This window comes from Delphinapterus leucas, chromosome 1, assembly GCF_059928025.1.
Source record: "Delphinapterus leucas isolate spDelLeu-1000000601 "Yukka" chromosome 1, BTC_Dleu_Yukka2, whole genome shotgun sequence".
Taxonomy (NCBI): domain Eukaryota; kingdom Metazoa; phylum Chordata; class Mammalia; order Artiodactyla; family Monodontidae; genus Delphinapterus; species Delphinapterus leucas.
In genome coordinates, this window is record NC_143129.1 from 152,970,639 (window position 1) to 152,985,044 (window position 14,406).

The following is a 14,406-nucleotide window of genomic DNA, read 5'->3' on the forward strand; positions in this document are numbered from 1 at the left end:
TATGCACACTGACTATAGTGTCTGAGAGAAAAAGACCCTGTCCCCAGTTTTCCTGATTTTCCAAGCTGGGACTCCCAAACTTCAGAATGTAAGTTTTGTTGGCTCTTCATATTCTTAAATCTAGGCACTGACTAGATGGGTGGGCGGGATGCAGGAACTCAAGACCCATGCCCAGAAGTGTGAAGAAACCACAGGATTCTCGCTGCCCTGATCTCAGTCCGTAAGTGACCAATTTTTGGCATTCTCACTAAGACTACACTGGGATGGCATGTAGTGCTAAGAGGTGCCTCTAGGTGGCGCTACTCCACTAATACACCTTATAATTTATGAAGGCGGACGTGGAATTCAGCTACACACTGGTTTCTCCAGAATCAAGAAAGATAAGGGAGTTTGGACTCATGGCAGGTCACACCCAGCATCCGTAAAAGAAACTGTTTCCATATCAGGTCTGACCAGACAAATAAGACAAGCAAGTATCATGGATGAATACTCCAATGGCTTTATTAACTCCTTCTTTCTGGGGATGGCAGGACTTTATAGCTGGAGAGATGAAAAGGAAGCCAGGAAGCTGTGGTCTCAATATGGGTCACTGAAGGGGTACAGAGGGTGACCTGCATCTCTCGGGACCCTCTTCCCATCCACCTGGAAAGAGAAACAGATGACTCCATTAGTAGGAGCTGACATTCCAAGAATGTCGTCTTTTCCCAAGAATCTTACTCAACAGCCTCACCTGTGTACAGCACTATGACAGATGGCACTGACTGAGGCTAGGGCCTGAGAATGCCACAGTACCAAGAGCATTCCAGCACCAAACCCACAGCCTGGTACGTGGCTGACCCTGCCCCTAAGAGTTTGCAGTCTCAGCTAGGATAATGAACTCTTTATTTCCCTATGTGCAACAGGGAAACCTCTAACAAGGTTGAGAATGTCCCATTCATATCATTTACTGGGTAATTGTTATGTGTCAGGAACTGGGATCTTTTTACACATAGGAAGCTGAAGGTTGGAGAAGTTAAATAACTTGTTCTAGGTTACAAGGTATCGAGATGCAGGACTGGAACTCACAGGCTACATGCCTTATCCCTCACCCAGACTACTTCCCGGAGCTCAGTAAAGAAAAAAGAGCCCACTGTGTCCAGGACAGCAATCCTACCAACAACAACATCCTGTGACCAGGAAGGTTGAGGCCAGACTTAGGGCAGAATCCTGCCCCAAATCTCATATTCCCTGCCTCTGGGGGGTGATACACACTCACCGTAAGCATGGGCACGATGAATCGCAAATTTTTATTCAGGGCATCTAGCTGCTTCATCTCCTCCAGGCTAAAAGTGAAGTCAAACACCTGGGGATGGGAGGCGGGGGCGGGTGGTCAGGAAAGCCAGTTTTGCGAGTGGAAGTTGGGGTTCCAGAACAATGCCTTCTTAGCCAAACAGAGTCAGGGCCAGACTGTGTCCCAATGGACTAAAGAAGACAGGACAGACACATCACCAAGTACCTGGATGTTCTGAAGGATATGGGAAGGTGTGACACTCTTGGGGATGCAGCTCACTTTCCGCTGGACCTGCCACCTGAGTGGGGAATTGAGGTATAGATGAGGAAGTGGAGTCAGTACACATAAGCACTTGTTTTTTTTTTTTTTTTGGTCCTCCATGCAGCATTCTCTGAGCTCCTGGAACCCCTGAGCCTCACTGGAATAGGGAACATGCCTCAGAGTGGCCTCTCCCCAGATGACACGGCAGGATTCTCAGCCTCATCCAGGCATTTGGATAAGGAACCCCTCAACCCTTGCCTCCCAACCCAGAAGCCTTCTCCCTAACCTGACTGTCTTTCCCCAAGATTGCTCGTACCTGAGCAAGATCTGAGCTGGAGACCGGCCATGCTTTTCAGCCAGTGCCAGGACCACTGGCTCCTCAAGCAGGACAGGCTCATCAGGATCACGCCAAGCACGATCAGAGGAGCCCAGGGGGCTATAAGCAGTCACCTCCAGGCCACGTGCTTGGCAGTGGGCAATCAGCTCATTCTGAGCCATGTATGGGTGGCATTCCACCTGAGCCAAGAAACAACCTATCGTCATGAGGTGGCCACAGCCAGCTTGCTGGCCCCACCCAGACATGCACATCCTGACCAACCCTGCATCGCTGACCCCCTGCTTCCCCTCAACCTGCTTTTCTCACTCTCTAGACAGTTTTCCACTATTTCATTCTCTTCCCACACTTCAATGCCCTTCCTTAAGCAGAGGATTTCTGCACCACACTTCTGACAACTTTCTAGCCATCTCTCTGAAGTAGACCCATCATCTGCTCACTCATGCTCATTTACACACACACACACACACACACACACACACACACACACACACACACACACTGCCCCCAAACCAACTGATCTTTGCTGTGTTCACCTGCAGGACAGCTGGGCGCACAGAGGCCACACTGAGCACATCATCGATCTGCCGACTGCTGAAGTTGGACAGGCCCAGTGCCCGCACCAGCCCTTTAGCCACCAGTGCCTCCAGAGCCTTCCAGGTCTCCTTGTAGTGGGTGGAGTCATAGCGTATAGTCCCATCAGCATTCTTAGGAAAGGGGTTGTCACCCCGCCTGAGTGAAAGACGGCCCCCCCGGTGTGGGCACAAATGCCAGGCTCCTGCCTACCTGCCCGTCTAGCCACGCTACATCCCATGATCCAAGCCCAGAAAGAGTAAAGGGCCAAGAATGAGAAACAAGCATGGTTTTTCACCTTTCCAGGTCATAACCCAAGTGTTAACTCTATATGGAATGCCCATCCCCCCTCTTCTTCTTCCTAGACACATTATATCTCCTCTCCTCTGGAAAGTCTTCCTTAACTCCTTTCACCTCGGGGAGTTGCATGCCCCTGCAGCCTTCTTCAAGCACAGAGCACAGAGCTGATGGTCGGCTCCTCTCACACCCTCTGTGGGAGCTTACTCTACTGCAACCCCAGGGCCTAGGTCAGCAGAAGCTAGTACGTTTCCCAAATGTACAAAGGCAGCAGGAGGGACCACCCATGTACCCCCTAGGATACACACCATGTGAGGCTGCACTCCTTTTTTGTAGCTAAACTGTAGCAGAAAAGGCTGAGTGTTCCTCTCCTGTTCTGCTACTGTGACTTACAAAAGGTTACTAACATGACTCTGCCAACCCCTGATTCCCTGGATGAAGACTCTGGCAAGGCTCACTCAAAGGCATAAGGCCAGTGCACCAGGTACAGGTCCAAATACTCCAGCTGGAGGTCAGCGAGTGTCTTCCGGAGGGCAGGCTCCACATCCTCAGGGTGGTGCTTCGTGTTCCACAGCTTGGAAGTCACAAACAGCTCCTCCCGAGGCACCAACTAGTACAGGGGGCAGGGTCCATAGTTAGAAGAGCCACGGGCACCCAATCTCACCCACCCTCACCTCTGGGAGAGGAATTAGAAGGAAGCTGATGCCAGATCCCTCTCGCCAGGCCTCAGCCCCAGCCTCTGAGTTTTCTCACCCCACCCCTCTGTAGCCCCAGTCCTCACCTTGCCAGGTCCCACATTCTCCTTCAGGGCCTCCCCAATCTCAGTCTCATTGCCGTAGATAGCAGCACAGTCAATGTGGCGGTAGCCTATACTCAAGGCATACTTAATAACTGCTTTTACCTGCCAGGTGAGAAAAGCAGAAGTTTTAGCTCTGTTGGTCTGGACCAGAAACTGCCCTCCCGAGGGTCACTGATGCGGGGAGGGGGCAGGAATTTACCACTGCAGTCATCCATGCAGTGGAAGTGAGAAGATGGCTCTAGTCTTGGAGACCAGAAGTCTCTTCAGAGACCCCAAACCCTTTGTCCCCACCCCACTAACCTCCAAGGTTCCTTCCAAGCAATCTCAGCAGGGCCCAGCTAAAACAAACAATGTGTTCTCAGCTAGATGTTCAGAAGGTAGATGGACACATTGACACGGGACAGAAGGCAGAAGTGTAGTCATGGAGACAGGTCCCCAGCCCTGGGGAGCTGGTTAGGGAAACATGATACACAGGTAAATAGTTCCCAGGGCAAGGCCACATGGAGGGAGACCCTTAGGAAGCCATGTAGACCAAGAGAGCTCAGGCGAGCAGAAGAGGTGAGGGGGGAGAAAATGAAGGAAGGCAGAGAAGTGAGATGGAAGCTGGGCCCAGAGTCCCCCGCCAGAAGAGAAGAAAGCAGACACCAAGGAGGAGGACAGGTCAGTCAATTTGTTAAAAACCAGACTAACACAGCATTAGGAGCAGAACCAAGGGTGCCAGGCCCCTGCCACTCAAGATCCCCATTTAGGTGTAGCTCTTACTATCCAGACATATGCCCCTCACACCTGACCCTACTCCTGCGGTTCCATACCCTTCCCCATCCCCTCCATCCCTGCCCCCAATCTTGGCCCTGGCTCTGGCTGTCACCAAGTGCCTTCATCTAGCTCCTGGACTTGCCCCAGGCCATGTCAGTGCCTGCCTACAGAACCAGGCTCCTAGGCAGCTGTAGGAAGGAAAGCAAAGGGAAAGAAGGCAGAGTTCATCCAGCCACACCAACCTAAATTCCAGAGAGAAGAGGCCATTCTCCTTGCCAGAGTCCCTCCTAAACTTCTCTAAACTCTGACTCAGATTCCAATCACAAGGAACAAGTCCTGAGGAGATGCTCCACCCCAGGTGCAAGCTGAATCTCTACCTGTGTCAGTCTAGAAAAACAGGTCTCCCCTCCCAGGCTCCCTGGGCTGGAAGGGTCTACACCAGGGGTTGCTAAACTCTAGCAGTTTTCTTTTGGGTTTTTTTGGCCCTTGAGCTAAGAATGGTTTTTATATTTTTAAATAGTTACATAAGTACATAATCACCTCCATTTTGCAAACTGTCTAACAAAATCTAAATTATTAACCACCTCGTTCTTTAAGAAAAAGTTTGCTGACCTTCAGTCTAAACGGTTGACCTAGTTATTCTTTAAACCTTAATACCTGCTGTGTGCCTACCTCTGGCCTCAAGGAACCCAGCGTGGAACAGGAGACATGATCACAGCACAGGGTGATAAGTGGCATATTAGGGGTCAGCATAGGGCCAGGCACAGAGGGGTCCCATGCCTTCACAGCAGTGCAGGTCCAGTCAGGGAAAGGGCTCCTTCCTACACTCTAGGCAGTGCTGGGCCCCTCAACCACTCCTCTGAATCAGCTGTGGAAGCCAAGTGCTCACTGCTGGTCCCTTCTTCCCTTGTTTCTTCCCACTGCCCTCCAGGCTCATCCCACCTGAGGCGAAGTATAGTCGGCGGGCGGGGGGGCTGCTAGAAAAAACAGAGACACCCTCTCCTGAATAGTTCCTTTTCCCGAGCAGAGGAGCAAGAAGCCCCCCTCCTAATCTCCCATCCCTCACCTGGCCAGGCTCACTCTTCCAGGTGCCCAGTCCAATCAGGGGCATCTTCTGTCCAGTGTGCAGGAGGATACAGGAAGCCGCCATTGCCCCCTGAAACACAGATGGGAAGAGAATGGTGTGGGGTCAGTGCCGTTGCTTGGGCCCACTGATCAAGACTCCTGTAAAACAGGAAGGGGGCACAGGGGTGATAGGAGAAAAAACACAGAGTCATGTGTATAGGCCTATGAGCTGAGACAAGGTGCCTGGAACCACGCAAAGCCAGTAACTCCTGGACAAACACTAACGGGACCACCAGCCTGGATGCCCTTCTTCCATCAGGCTAAAGCTCTGCTTAAAGAGCTCTAAAACCTAAAAACAAAGGCAAGGTGGCTTCCCAGAAGTACCCAGCCTTAACTACATGAGGTCTCAAACCACTGTAAGACAGGCAAAGGCCTTTATGAGACAAAGTGAGACCAGGTGACAGAACTGGCTCAGGAAAGGGTCCCTTTTCAAAGGATGAAATGAATGTTCCCAGGAGGTTGTCAGAACTACAGAGACTCTGAGTCCCTCTTTCAGAGGTCTGATTGGCCATGCTGCTAGGCCTGAGTGCGGTCTTACAAGGGAAGTATACTATTTTTTAGATGAAAAAAACAGGCTCAGAGAGGTAAAGTTATTTGCCCCAAATCAACAGCTAAGTGGCAGAGCCAACTATTCAAGGAGGAGCTGATGGAAAAGGCAGGGAAAGGCAAGTAAACACAGACCTATAAAATACATGTGCATGTACAGTGTGCTACAGAAAAGCAAGTGACTTCTGTAGGGCAAGAACCAGGGAATAATGACACTGGCTTTTAAGAATGAGTTGGGGGCTTCCCTGGTGGCGCAGTGGTTGAGAGTCCGCCTGCCGATGCAGGGGACACAGGTTCGTGCCCCGGTCCAGGAGGATCCCACATGCCACGGAGCGGCTGGGCCCGTGAGCCATGGCCACTGAGCCTGTGTGTCCGGAGCCTGTGCTCCGCAACGGGAGAGGCCACAACAGTGAGAGGCCCGCGTACCGAAAAAAAAAAAAAAAAAAAAGAATGAGTTGGGACAGTCCCAAGGGTCAAGGGTAAGAGTCTTTCCAGGAAGAGGAACTAGACACAGGACTTCAATGCAGCAGAAAGCAGGAAATTACAGATACATGAAAATTTCTAACTGAACGAAGCAGGTGGGTGATTGAAGCAACCCTGTTTGGAGAGCTATGAAAATCAGAACTCTCCAAATGGGGAACTTCCCTGGTGGCGCAGTGGTTAAGAATCCTCCTGCCAATGCAGGGCACAAGGTTTCAATCCCTGGCCCAGGAAGATCCCACATGCCACAGAGCAACTAAGCCCATGCACCACAACTACTAAGCCTGCACTCTAGAGCCCGCGAACCACAACTACTGAAGCCCGCATGCCTAGAGCCCGTGCTCCGCAACAAGAGAAGCCACCGCAATGAGAAGCCCGCGCACCGCAAGGAAGAGTAGCCCCCCCCACCCCGGTTCGCCGCAATGGTACAGAAAAGCCCGTGCGCAGCAACAAAAACCCAACTCAGACAAAAATAAATAAATAAGTAAATAAACTTATTTTAAAAAAGAGTATTATGGTAGAGCAGGTAACTGGACAAGTTGTAACTATAAGCAACACACCAAAATTGTCTTTCCTAATACTTCTGACTCAGGAAGAATTTTATAGTCTAGCATAGCCTTATGGAGACTACCTTTTCTGCTAAAACAAAAACAGAAACAAAAACGTTCAACCTGGGCAGCAAACCACAGACCACTGAAGGCAATACTCTTCATTACCAAACTTCCCAGGGACACCAACCTGCCCAGGGATCAGGCAAACATGTCTGGACTTCACAGGAGGAACTAGCCTGCTAGCTGCTACCAGGGTCTGTGGCTGGTTTCCTGGGCTTGATCTTCAACCCATGACCTGTTGACCTCTCCCAGATTTACCAGAACACACGGGATGGCTCTGAAATTACACCCAGGCTGAAAAGTGTGAACAAAAACCTGGCCTCAGGGGAAAAGGAAGAAACCTCATGCTTGCCTCTCCCTTTCTTTTGCCTGTGAAACTGAAAACCAAAAAGGCTAAGCCTTGAGGTGGCGGACTGGTCCCAAGGTGTGCAGGTGTCCTGTGCCTATTCAGCAGTTCCCTCCTGAAGACTGGAGTGCTCAGCCTGCCACTGAAGACTGGTCTGCAGCTCCCACTGCTCAGGCCACTGAGTGGGTAGGAACAACCACTGAGTGGTCTTAAGCCGTTCTTCCACAAACTCTTAAAATGGAAATAGGTTGACGGAAAATAAAGTTTCTAAAAAAAAAAAAAAAAAAGGCTAAGGATTGGAGGGGCAGGAATCATACAGGTAGAAACGGCAAACACAGATCTGCAAAGAACAAGAGCTCCAAAGGATAGAACAGAAGGCAGAAGACAGATGTTTTCCTCTAGGACAGGAAGTCATCCTCTACCAGCTCCCTGACTTCCTCATCTTCTGCCTGGTGCCACAGCCTTTCAGCCAGCCCTGCATTAATAGGCTCTGAGCTTGTCAGCATCTGCCTAGCTGGACCTCTGGCAGAATTCAGAAACCCTCATGTTATCTTGGGAGAGGTTCTAGATGGAAAAGAGAGAAAAGCTGGGTGTGTGGGGAGAGGCGGGTGAGGGTAGTATCAGGATTCAGGTTTTATTATTCCCAGGTCAGTGCCTAGGTTCCTTCTCTCTGAGGCTCAGTCTTCCTTTCTCAGAGGAGGGCTCTAGAGCTGCCTTGATACAGGAAACTTGAAAACACAGGAAGAAGAGGAAGCAGTATTCATGTGAGTGTTCCCTGGCTGGATGGGCCTTTCTTCTCTGCTCCCCATAAATACTGATGTCCCTCAGGGTTCTGTCCTCAATCCCTTCTTACTCCCTAGTCAAGCTCAAGTCTTCAGTGATCACCTTAATCACTAATTCTTCCCACCCCAGTTCTATATATTCACCTCCCTCTGGACAGCTCCACCTGTATATCCTACAGGTAAGTGAGACTCAACATGTCCAAAAGTGTACTTATCAAATCCAGCAACACAGCACAGATTTCAAGCTCTGGAGTGGCACAGACCTGGGCTTGAATCTCAGCTCCCCCATTCTAAAGAGATTTTAAGCACTCTGCACAGTGCCTGACCATGTTCTTCTTTCTGTATACTCTATCTCACCAGGGACTCAAGGCCCTGGGTGACAAGTGTTAAAGCAAACCAGACAACCGGTCTACAGTATAATCCATGGGGGCCTTAAAAAAGCCCTCTAATGTATTTCAGTTTGTTTGAGGCATTTCTGAGTATTATCAGATTAGGGTTTCGACAGGTGATGGGGGGGAGTTTATCTTCTTCTTCTGGTTTCGAGGAAGCCAGGACGGAAAGCCACCTTAAATATGTAGCAGTGGCCAAGATTTGGTCTATCTGGCTGCATTAAAAATCCTGTAAATACTTGTAAATATTACAAAAGACACTGTTTGCTCTAAACTGTAATGTAAAACCTAAGATTGCAATAACACTTCCTGGACTTCTTGATGTATGTGAAAAGAATATATACTTCCTAAATCTTTATCCAGCCTATCTCTGTCCAACTCCAGGGCCACTGCTCTAGCTGTGACCACCCCCCCCCCCAGAACCAGGGATCTCTCTGCTTCCGGTGTGTCCCCTCTCCCCACAAAGCAGTCCCCAAATCTGACCATGTGATTCCCAGGATCTCTTCCAGTAGATCTCTCCTACCCTCGGGATAAGGTCCAGACTTCCTGGTAATACCCTTTATAACCTGGCTCCCACCTCCCCCATCTCTCCACCTCTTCATTTCAGACTCCATATTCCAGGCTTTGCAGAACCAGCCACCATATTTGACTCCAGGCCTCTGCACACTTTCCTTCCCCAAGTCCCACCCTTGCCTGGCTAACTGCAGGTCACCCTTCAGCTAGCAGTTTAAATTTCTGGTTCCTCCCATGTCCTGACAGTTGTGCCCATCACTGCATTTGTTTGTTCATTTTCCCTCACAAATCTTGGTACTCCTTGAGGTCAGGGCCTATCATCTACCTAAACCTGTAGCTGCTAGAGTGCCTGCTCCCTCCTCCACCCCACACACAGCGGCAAATGGGGGAGATCTTGTCAGCAGGAGGGGCATTTGATAAAGTCACTGCCTCCATCACCTTCTTCCTTTACTTCTTGGATAACCTGGAAAAAATCATCTCTGGAAAATAACAAAGCATTTACCATCATCTTCGGTAAAAAGAAAAAAAAAAAGATCCCAGTGACTCCAGAAAGGATGATACTCGGATTGTTCTTGTATTACAGATAAGAAAACTGAGACCTTGGGAAAAGTAACAGGACTGATCAGAATCATCAAGGCTCTTCCAAGGGAGGTCCTGCAGTCCAGAGTATGTACAGGCTGAAGGGAGAGTTAATTTATACTAACCCCATCCGGTGAAGGTTCAGATTCCAGTCTCACTTTAACAGAGCACTGGGTCAACAGAAAAACATGCCCTGGCTTTCCCAAACCCAAGGCAGGTGCCTAAGCAAGCGAACCCACACCCCTCCTGCCACTTATGAGAAGCGTCTCTGCAATTCCACATTAAAGCCGGAGTTCCTGAAAAAATCGTGTTGGTGGGTAAACAAAAGGAAGATGGCAACCAAAACTTACTGACAGTATGTGCCGGGAGCTTTAAGAGCTTTATCTCACTTTAACTCTTGTTACATACAGTCCTGATGTAGGAACAGATTTTACCGCTGAGAAAACTGAGGTCCAGAGAAACTGAGAACTTATCCAAGATCACTCAGCGAGTGAATAAGAGGAAGCTCAAATCAGAAACCAAGTCGGGCCGCCTCCTCAGCATTTGCTCTTCGCTCTAACCCGGGGGCGGACACATCCGCAGTGAAGGTTCGAGGCCATCTCCACTACGACAAAGATGGGGCAGCAGAAGTGAAACTCACCTCGGCACAAGCACAGGACGTTATCAGGGAAGTATGGCTTTTCAGCTCAGTCCTGTGCCCTGCTAGCGACCCAATGGGCCTCAGCTTCCGGGATTGGTGGGCAGCAAGAAACTGTCCTGAGACTGGACACCGGGACTTAAGTCTGGCGGTGATGAGGAAGCTCCTCCCAGAGGAGGGGCTGGGGCCGGGCATTCAACATCACGCGCAGTGGTGGACCCCGCCCCTGTCCTCAGAAACAAGCTGGGGAGTGGACGCCTGAGGTGGGGGGCTGCACTGTCTCTTCCTCAGGATGCTGGTGGGTGGATTGGCGGAGTCTGGGCACACTCCACAGCGCGAGTTTGGAGAACTCCCGGGTGAGGGAAGCCTGCGCCGACGGCCAAGTAAGCGGACCAGGAGGCGGGGCCAGGGGGCGCCTCTGCCTGGCCCATATTGCACCGCGCGCCGCCGGGAGGCCGCTCTGGGCAACTTCTGCTCGTTCTGCGGCCAGAGGGAGGAGAGCCCGGCTGCCACGTGGTGACTTCTTCTGCAGTCGGCTCCCCCTAAGGACTACAGGCCCCACTCTGATCTATTCTCTTCCTTAGAGCCGGGTTGGCCAAGTTCCCTGAAAACACCTAAGCTGGTCCCATTATTTGGTCAGGCAAACTGAGGTCCAGAGAACAGCCGCAACACAGAGGTTGACAGTAACAGGGAAGACCTTCGGACTACAGGCTTCAAGAGGTAAAAGTTAGTGCTCTCTGTATCCGGACTGTGGACCCTGGCAGCGCATTTATGTTTTATGTATATTTAGGCTTTATAAACATTAATTTATTGAGCCTTCACAACAATCCTGTAAGGGGAATGTTCTTTTTTATTTTATTTACTGCAAGCCTTTTTATTGAAGTATAGCATACTGGTAAATGGAATATTGCCTACCATATCAGGAAACAAAGGATGTCACAATCATCAGCGATTGAAGCTGTGCAGCAGCCACCGAAGGTGAGCTGGTGAGCCCTAAGGGAATTTAGGAAGGAAACAAAGAATACCTGCCATCTAGCAGCCATCAGACTGCAGCCACTCCCTAAGGTGAGCCCTGATTTCAAGATATGAAAACACAGGATACTGGCCCCAGATAGCTGAGGTGCATAGCAAAGGCATGATTTCAGTGAGCCCAGACCCTTTCTTGAATCTTCCCATGCATAGAAAAGCGCTAAATTCCTTAACTTGGGATTTCTGGTTTTCTTTAATTAACAGTAATCTTATGACATTCCGACTACCTGCCCTTTGTTGCAAAGCTGCTATATATCCTAGCTCCCCTCTCGCCTCCTTGGAGCAGTTCTCTCAGTGTTACTTGAGATGCTGCCTTCTGGGCTTGAAGTCCTAAAAATTGCCACCAAATAAAACAACTCTCAACTTTTAGTTTGTGAATATTTTTTTAATCGACAATACAGACAGAACAATGCACAAATCTTAAACGTACAACTCTGTGATTTTTTTTTCAACATAACCACCATCCAGATGAATATACAGTGTTACCAGCACACTTGAAGCCTCCTGTGAGGAAGGTATTCAGTTCCATTTTACAGACTGTGCAGACTCAGCAAGGTTTCCCTTGCTCAGAGTCACACAGTTATTAAGTTACAGTTTTGTTTTTTGTTTTTTTGTGGGGTTTTTTTTTTTGGCTGCGTTGGGTCTTCGTTGCTGCGTGCGGGCTTTCTCTAGTTGCGGCAAGCGGGGACTACTCTTCGTTGAGGTGCACTGGCTTCTCATTGCAGTGACTTGTTGTGGAGCAGGGGCTCTAGGCACACGGGCTTCAGTAGTTGTGGCACACGGGCTCAGTAGTTGTGGCTCGTGGGCTCTAGAGCACGGACTCAGTAGTTGTGGCGCACGGGCTTAGTTGCTCTGCGGCATGTGGGATCTTCCTAGACCATGGATTGAACCCGTGTCCCCTGCATTGGCAGGCGGATTCTTAACCACTGCGCCACCAGGGAAGTCCCAAGTTACAGTTCTGAGATTTGAAATCCCGTTTGCCATTTAGGCTGAGAGGTGTCTTGAATTTATGTTTTCCTTGGTGGAAGTGGGCAAGAAGCAGATTTGTCCTGGTGTAGCTCTGCCTTTTTCTCCCCTCAACTCCTCCCCCACCCATCTGTACTCCCCCAGTACCACTCTTCCCCATATTTTTTTTTTTTTTTTTTTTTTTTTTTTTTGCGGTACGCGGGCCCCTCACTGTTGTGGCCTCTCCCGTTGCGGAGCACAGGCTCAGCGGCCATGGCTCACGGGCCTAGCCGCTCTGCGGCATGTGGGATCTTCCCGGACCGGGGCACGAACCCGTGTCCCCTGCATCGGCAGGCAGACTCTCAACCACTGCGCCACCAGGGAAGACCTTCCCCATCTTTTTTTACACCCAGATTACTCCCCACTATCTCCCAAGTAGGAGTGGTGTCCTGATGGACTAAATGTCCGACATTTCACACCATCTATCCTCATAAAGACACTCAGATTCCAGCTTATGTGATTGTTGCCGAGTCCAAGCTTGCTCTGCTCACCGCTGGACAGGACAATGAGTCAGAGGCGAGGTGTTGAGGCAAGGAATACCACTTTATTTGGAAAGCCAGCAGACGGAGAAGGTGTCAGACTAGTGTCTCCGAAAAACCGTCCTATCTGGGCCTGGATGCCAGTTTCTTTTATAGAATCAGAGAGGGAGGGGCAGTGAGGAAGTAAAGCAAAAGGGCCATCAGTCTTGCAAAACATCTCCTGGAATGACCAACCTCCGTCAGGGGATGTGTTAGTTTATTTTTTCTTGCAGCCACTCACAGGTGGGCATGGTTACCTGAGGCAGGCCATTTATATATGATTATAATAACAAAAGCAACGAAAAGCAAAGGTTAAAGGCAATGAAACAGATCAGACATGGAGTCTGATTTAGCTCTTCCCTGTTACCTGATCAGAATTTAGAATCTCTCAAGTTCATCTTAGCCCAGCAAAGACCATTATAAGCAGGTAGGGCAGGGGGTCCCCAGAGAAAGAGAACTGTTACCAGAAAAACTGGGTTCATCCCTTGGTGGGATGAACACAACCAAGCCAAAGATCGGGAGAAGGGAGAATTTATTATTGAAACCTAGCAGGACCCTGTAGTACTCCCGGGTACAAAGCCTTTCTGTGTCCCCCATTTCTTGTTTGTAGGAAATAGGCTTCATTCAGCCTCCTTGACCTTCCCTAAGTTCCAAAGGGCAGGTTAAAACAGTTGCTAATCAGAGAAGGGAGGGAATGCAGAAACAACAGAGGAACAATCAAGAAATACTAATGCAGCCTTGGGGCAGGGTCCTGGTTCCTCCTCAAGGAATGTACATGACAATATTTTTGAGATCTTCTGCAGGAACTAAGACCCCCACCCAGGGAGAGGATAGCAACTTCAGGCTGAGCACAAGATTCCTGGAGCACTGCCTTGTTACCTCACCACCAACCAATCAGAAGAAAGCCATACACCCTGCAGCCCTCACCCCAAATTTTACCTATAAAAAGCTTTCCCCAAAAACCATTGGGGAGTTCAGGGTTTTTGAGCATGAGTCACCCATTCTCCTTGCTTGGTCTTGCAATAGACCTTTCTCTGCTTCAATGTTTGATGTTTAGGTTTATTTGGCCTCACTCTGCATGGGGCACACGAACTTTTGTTCAGTCATTATTGCAACGAGTAAAGAGAACAACAGGGATCTTTCCCAAAGCAGAAAGGCAAAGGTTTTGCTGCTCCCTGACAGCAAAAATGGGAACATTTAAGCTAAGGGCACATGCATATTCACGAAAGGGCTTGGGTGGTCAACAGAGTCCAAACTTTAGTTGATTAAAGTCACAAAAGTCAGAAAATCTCGACATCAGCATTCCTTACGTTCTAACTGATCTGGTGGTTGAGTGCTTCAGGCTAATCTTTTTTTTGTAAAACAGAACTGGAAGTCTTCTCTTTGCTGTTGTTACTCCTCTGGCCTGATAACAGTTTGTTCTTGCATAATTTTTTCCCCTTAAGATCACTAATTACTGAGACCTGTTCAAGGATAAGCACTGTGGCCAGGCTTAGATCACAAAATGGCTTAGGCCATAAAGGACCCTCCCACGATCCACAATCTTCTGCCCCATC

General features: G+C 49.5%; 1 protein-coding gene across 1 annotated transcript; it reads right to left on the reverse strand.

The window, feature by feature from the left end:
• Positions 1-476: 476 nt before the first annotated feature.
• On the reverse strand, positions 477-10,631 carry AKR1A1 (aldo-keto reductase family 1 member A1). The gene is made up of 9 exons (XM_022575579.3): positions 10,302-10,631; positions 5,357-5,446; positions 3,517-3,636; positions 3,194-3,345; positions 2,402-2,597; positions 1,848-2,047; positions 1,496-1,568; positions 1,256-1,342; positions 477-642 (listed from the first exon to the last, which is right to left on the reverse strand). The coding sequence occupies exons 1-9, from the start codon at positions 10,491-10,493 to the stop codon at positions 577-579; spliced, it is 1,176 nt and encodes a 391-aa protein (XP_022431287.2). The 5' UTR covers positions 10,494-10,631; the 3' UTR covers positions 477-576.
• Positions 10,632-14,406: the final 3,775 nt, after the last annotated feature.

What these genes read in the sequence shown, in the direction of transcription:
- AKR1A1 (XM_022575579.3), bottom strand. Translation starts at nt 10,493, where the DNA reads ATGCCCGGCCCCAGCCCCTCCTCTGGGAGGAGCTTCCTCATCACCGCC. An exon ending in GGAAGAGTGAGCCTGGCCAG is followed by an intron (nt 3,637 to 5,356) that starts GTGAGGGATGGG and finishes CTCACCTGGCAG; the next exon opens with GTAAAAGCAGTTATTAAGTA. An exon ending in TGCGCCCAGCTGTCCTGCAG is followed by an intron (nt 2,048 to 2,401) that starts GTGAACACAGCA and finishes TTCTTGGCTCAG; the next exon opens with GTGGAATGCCACCCATACAT.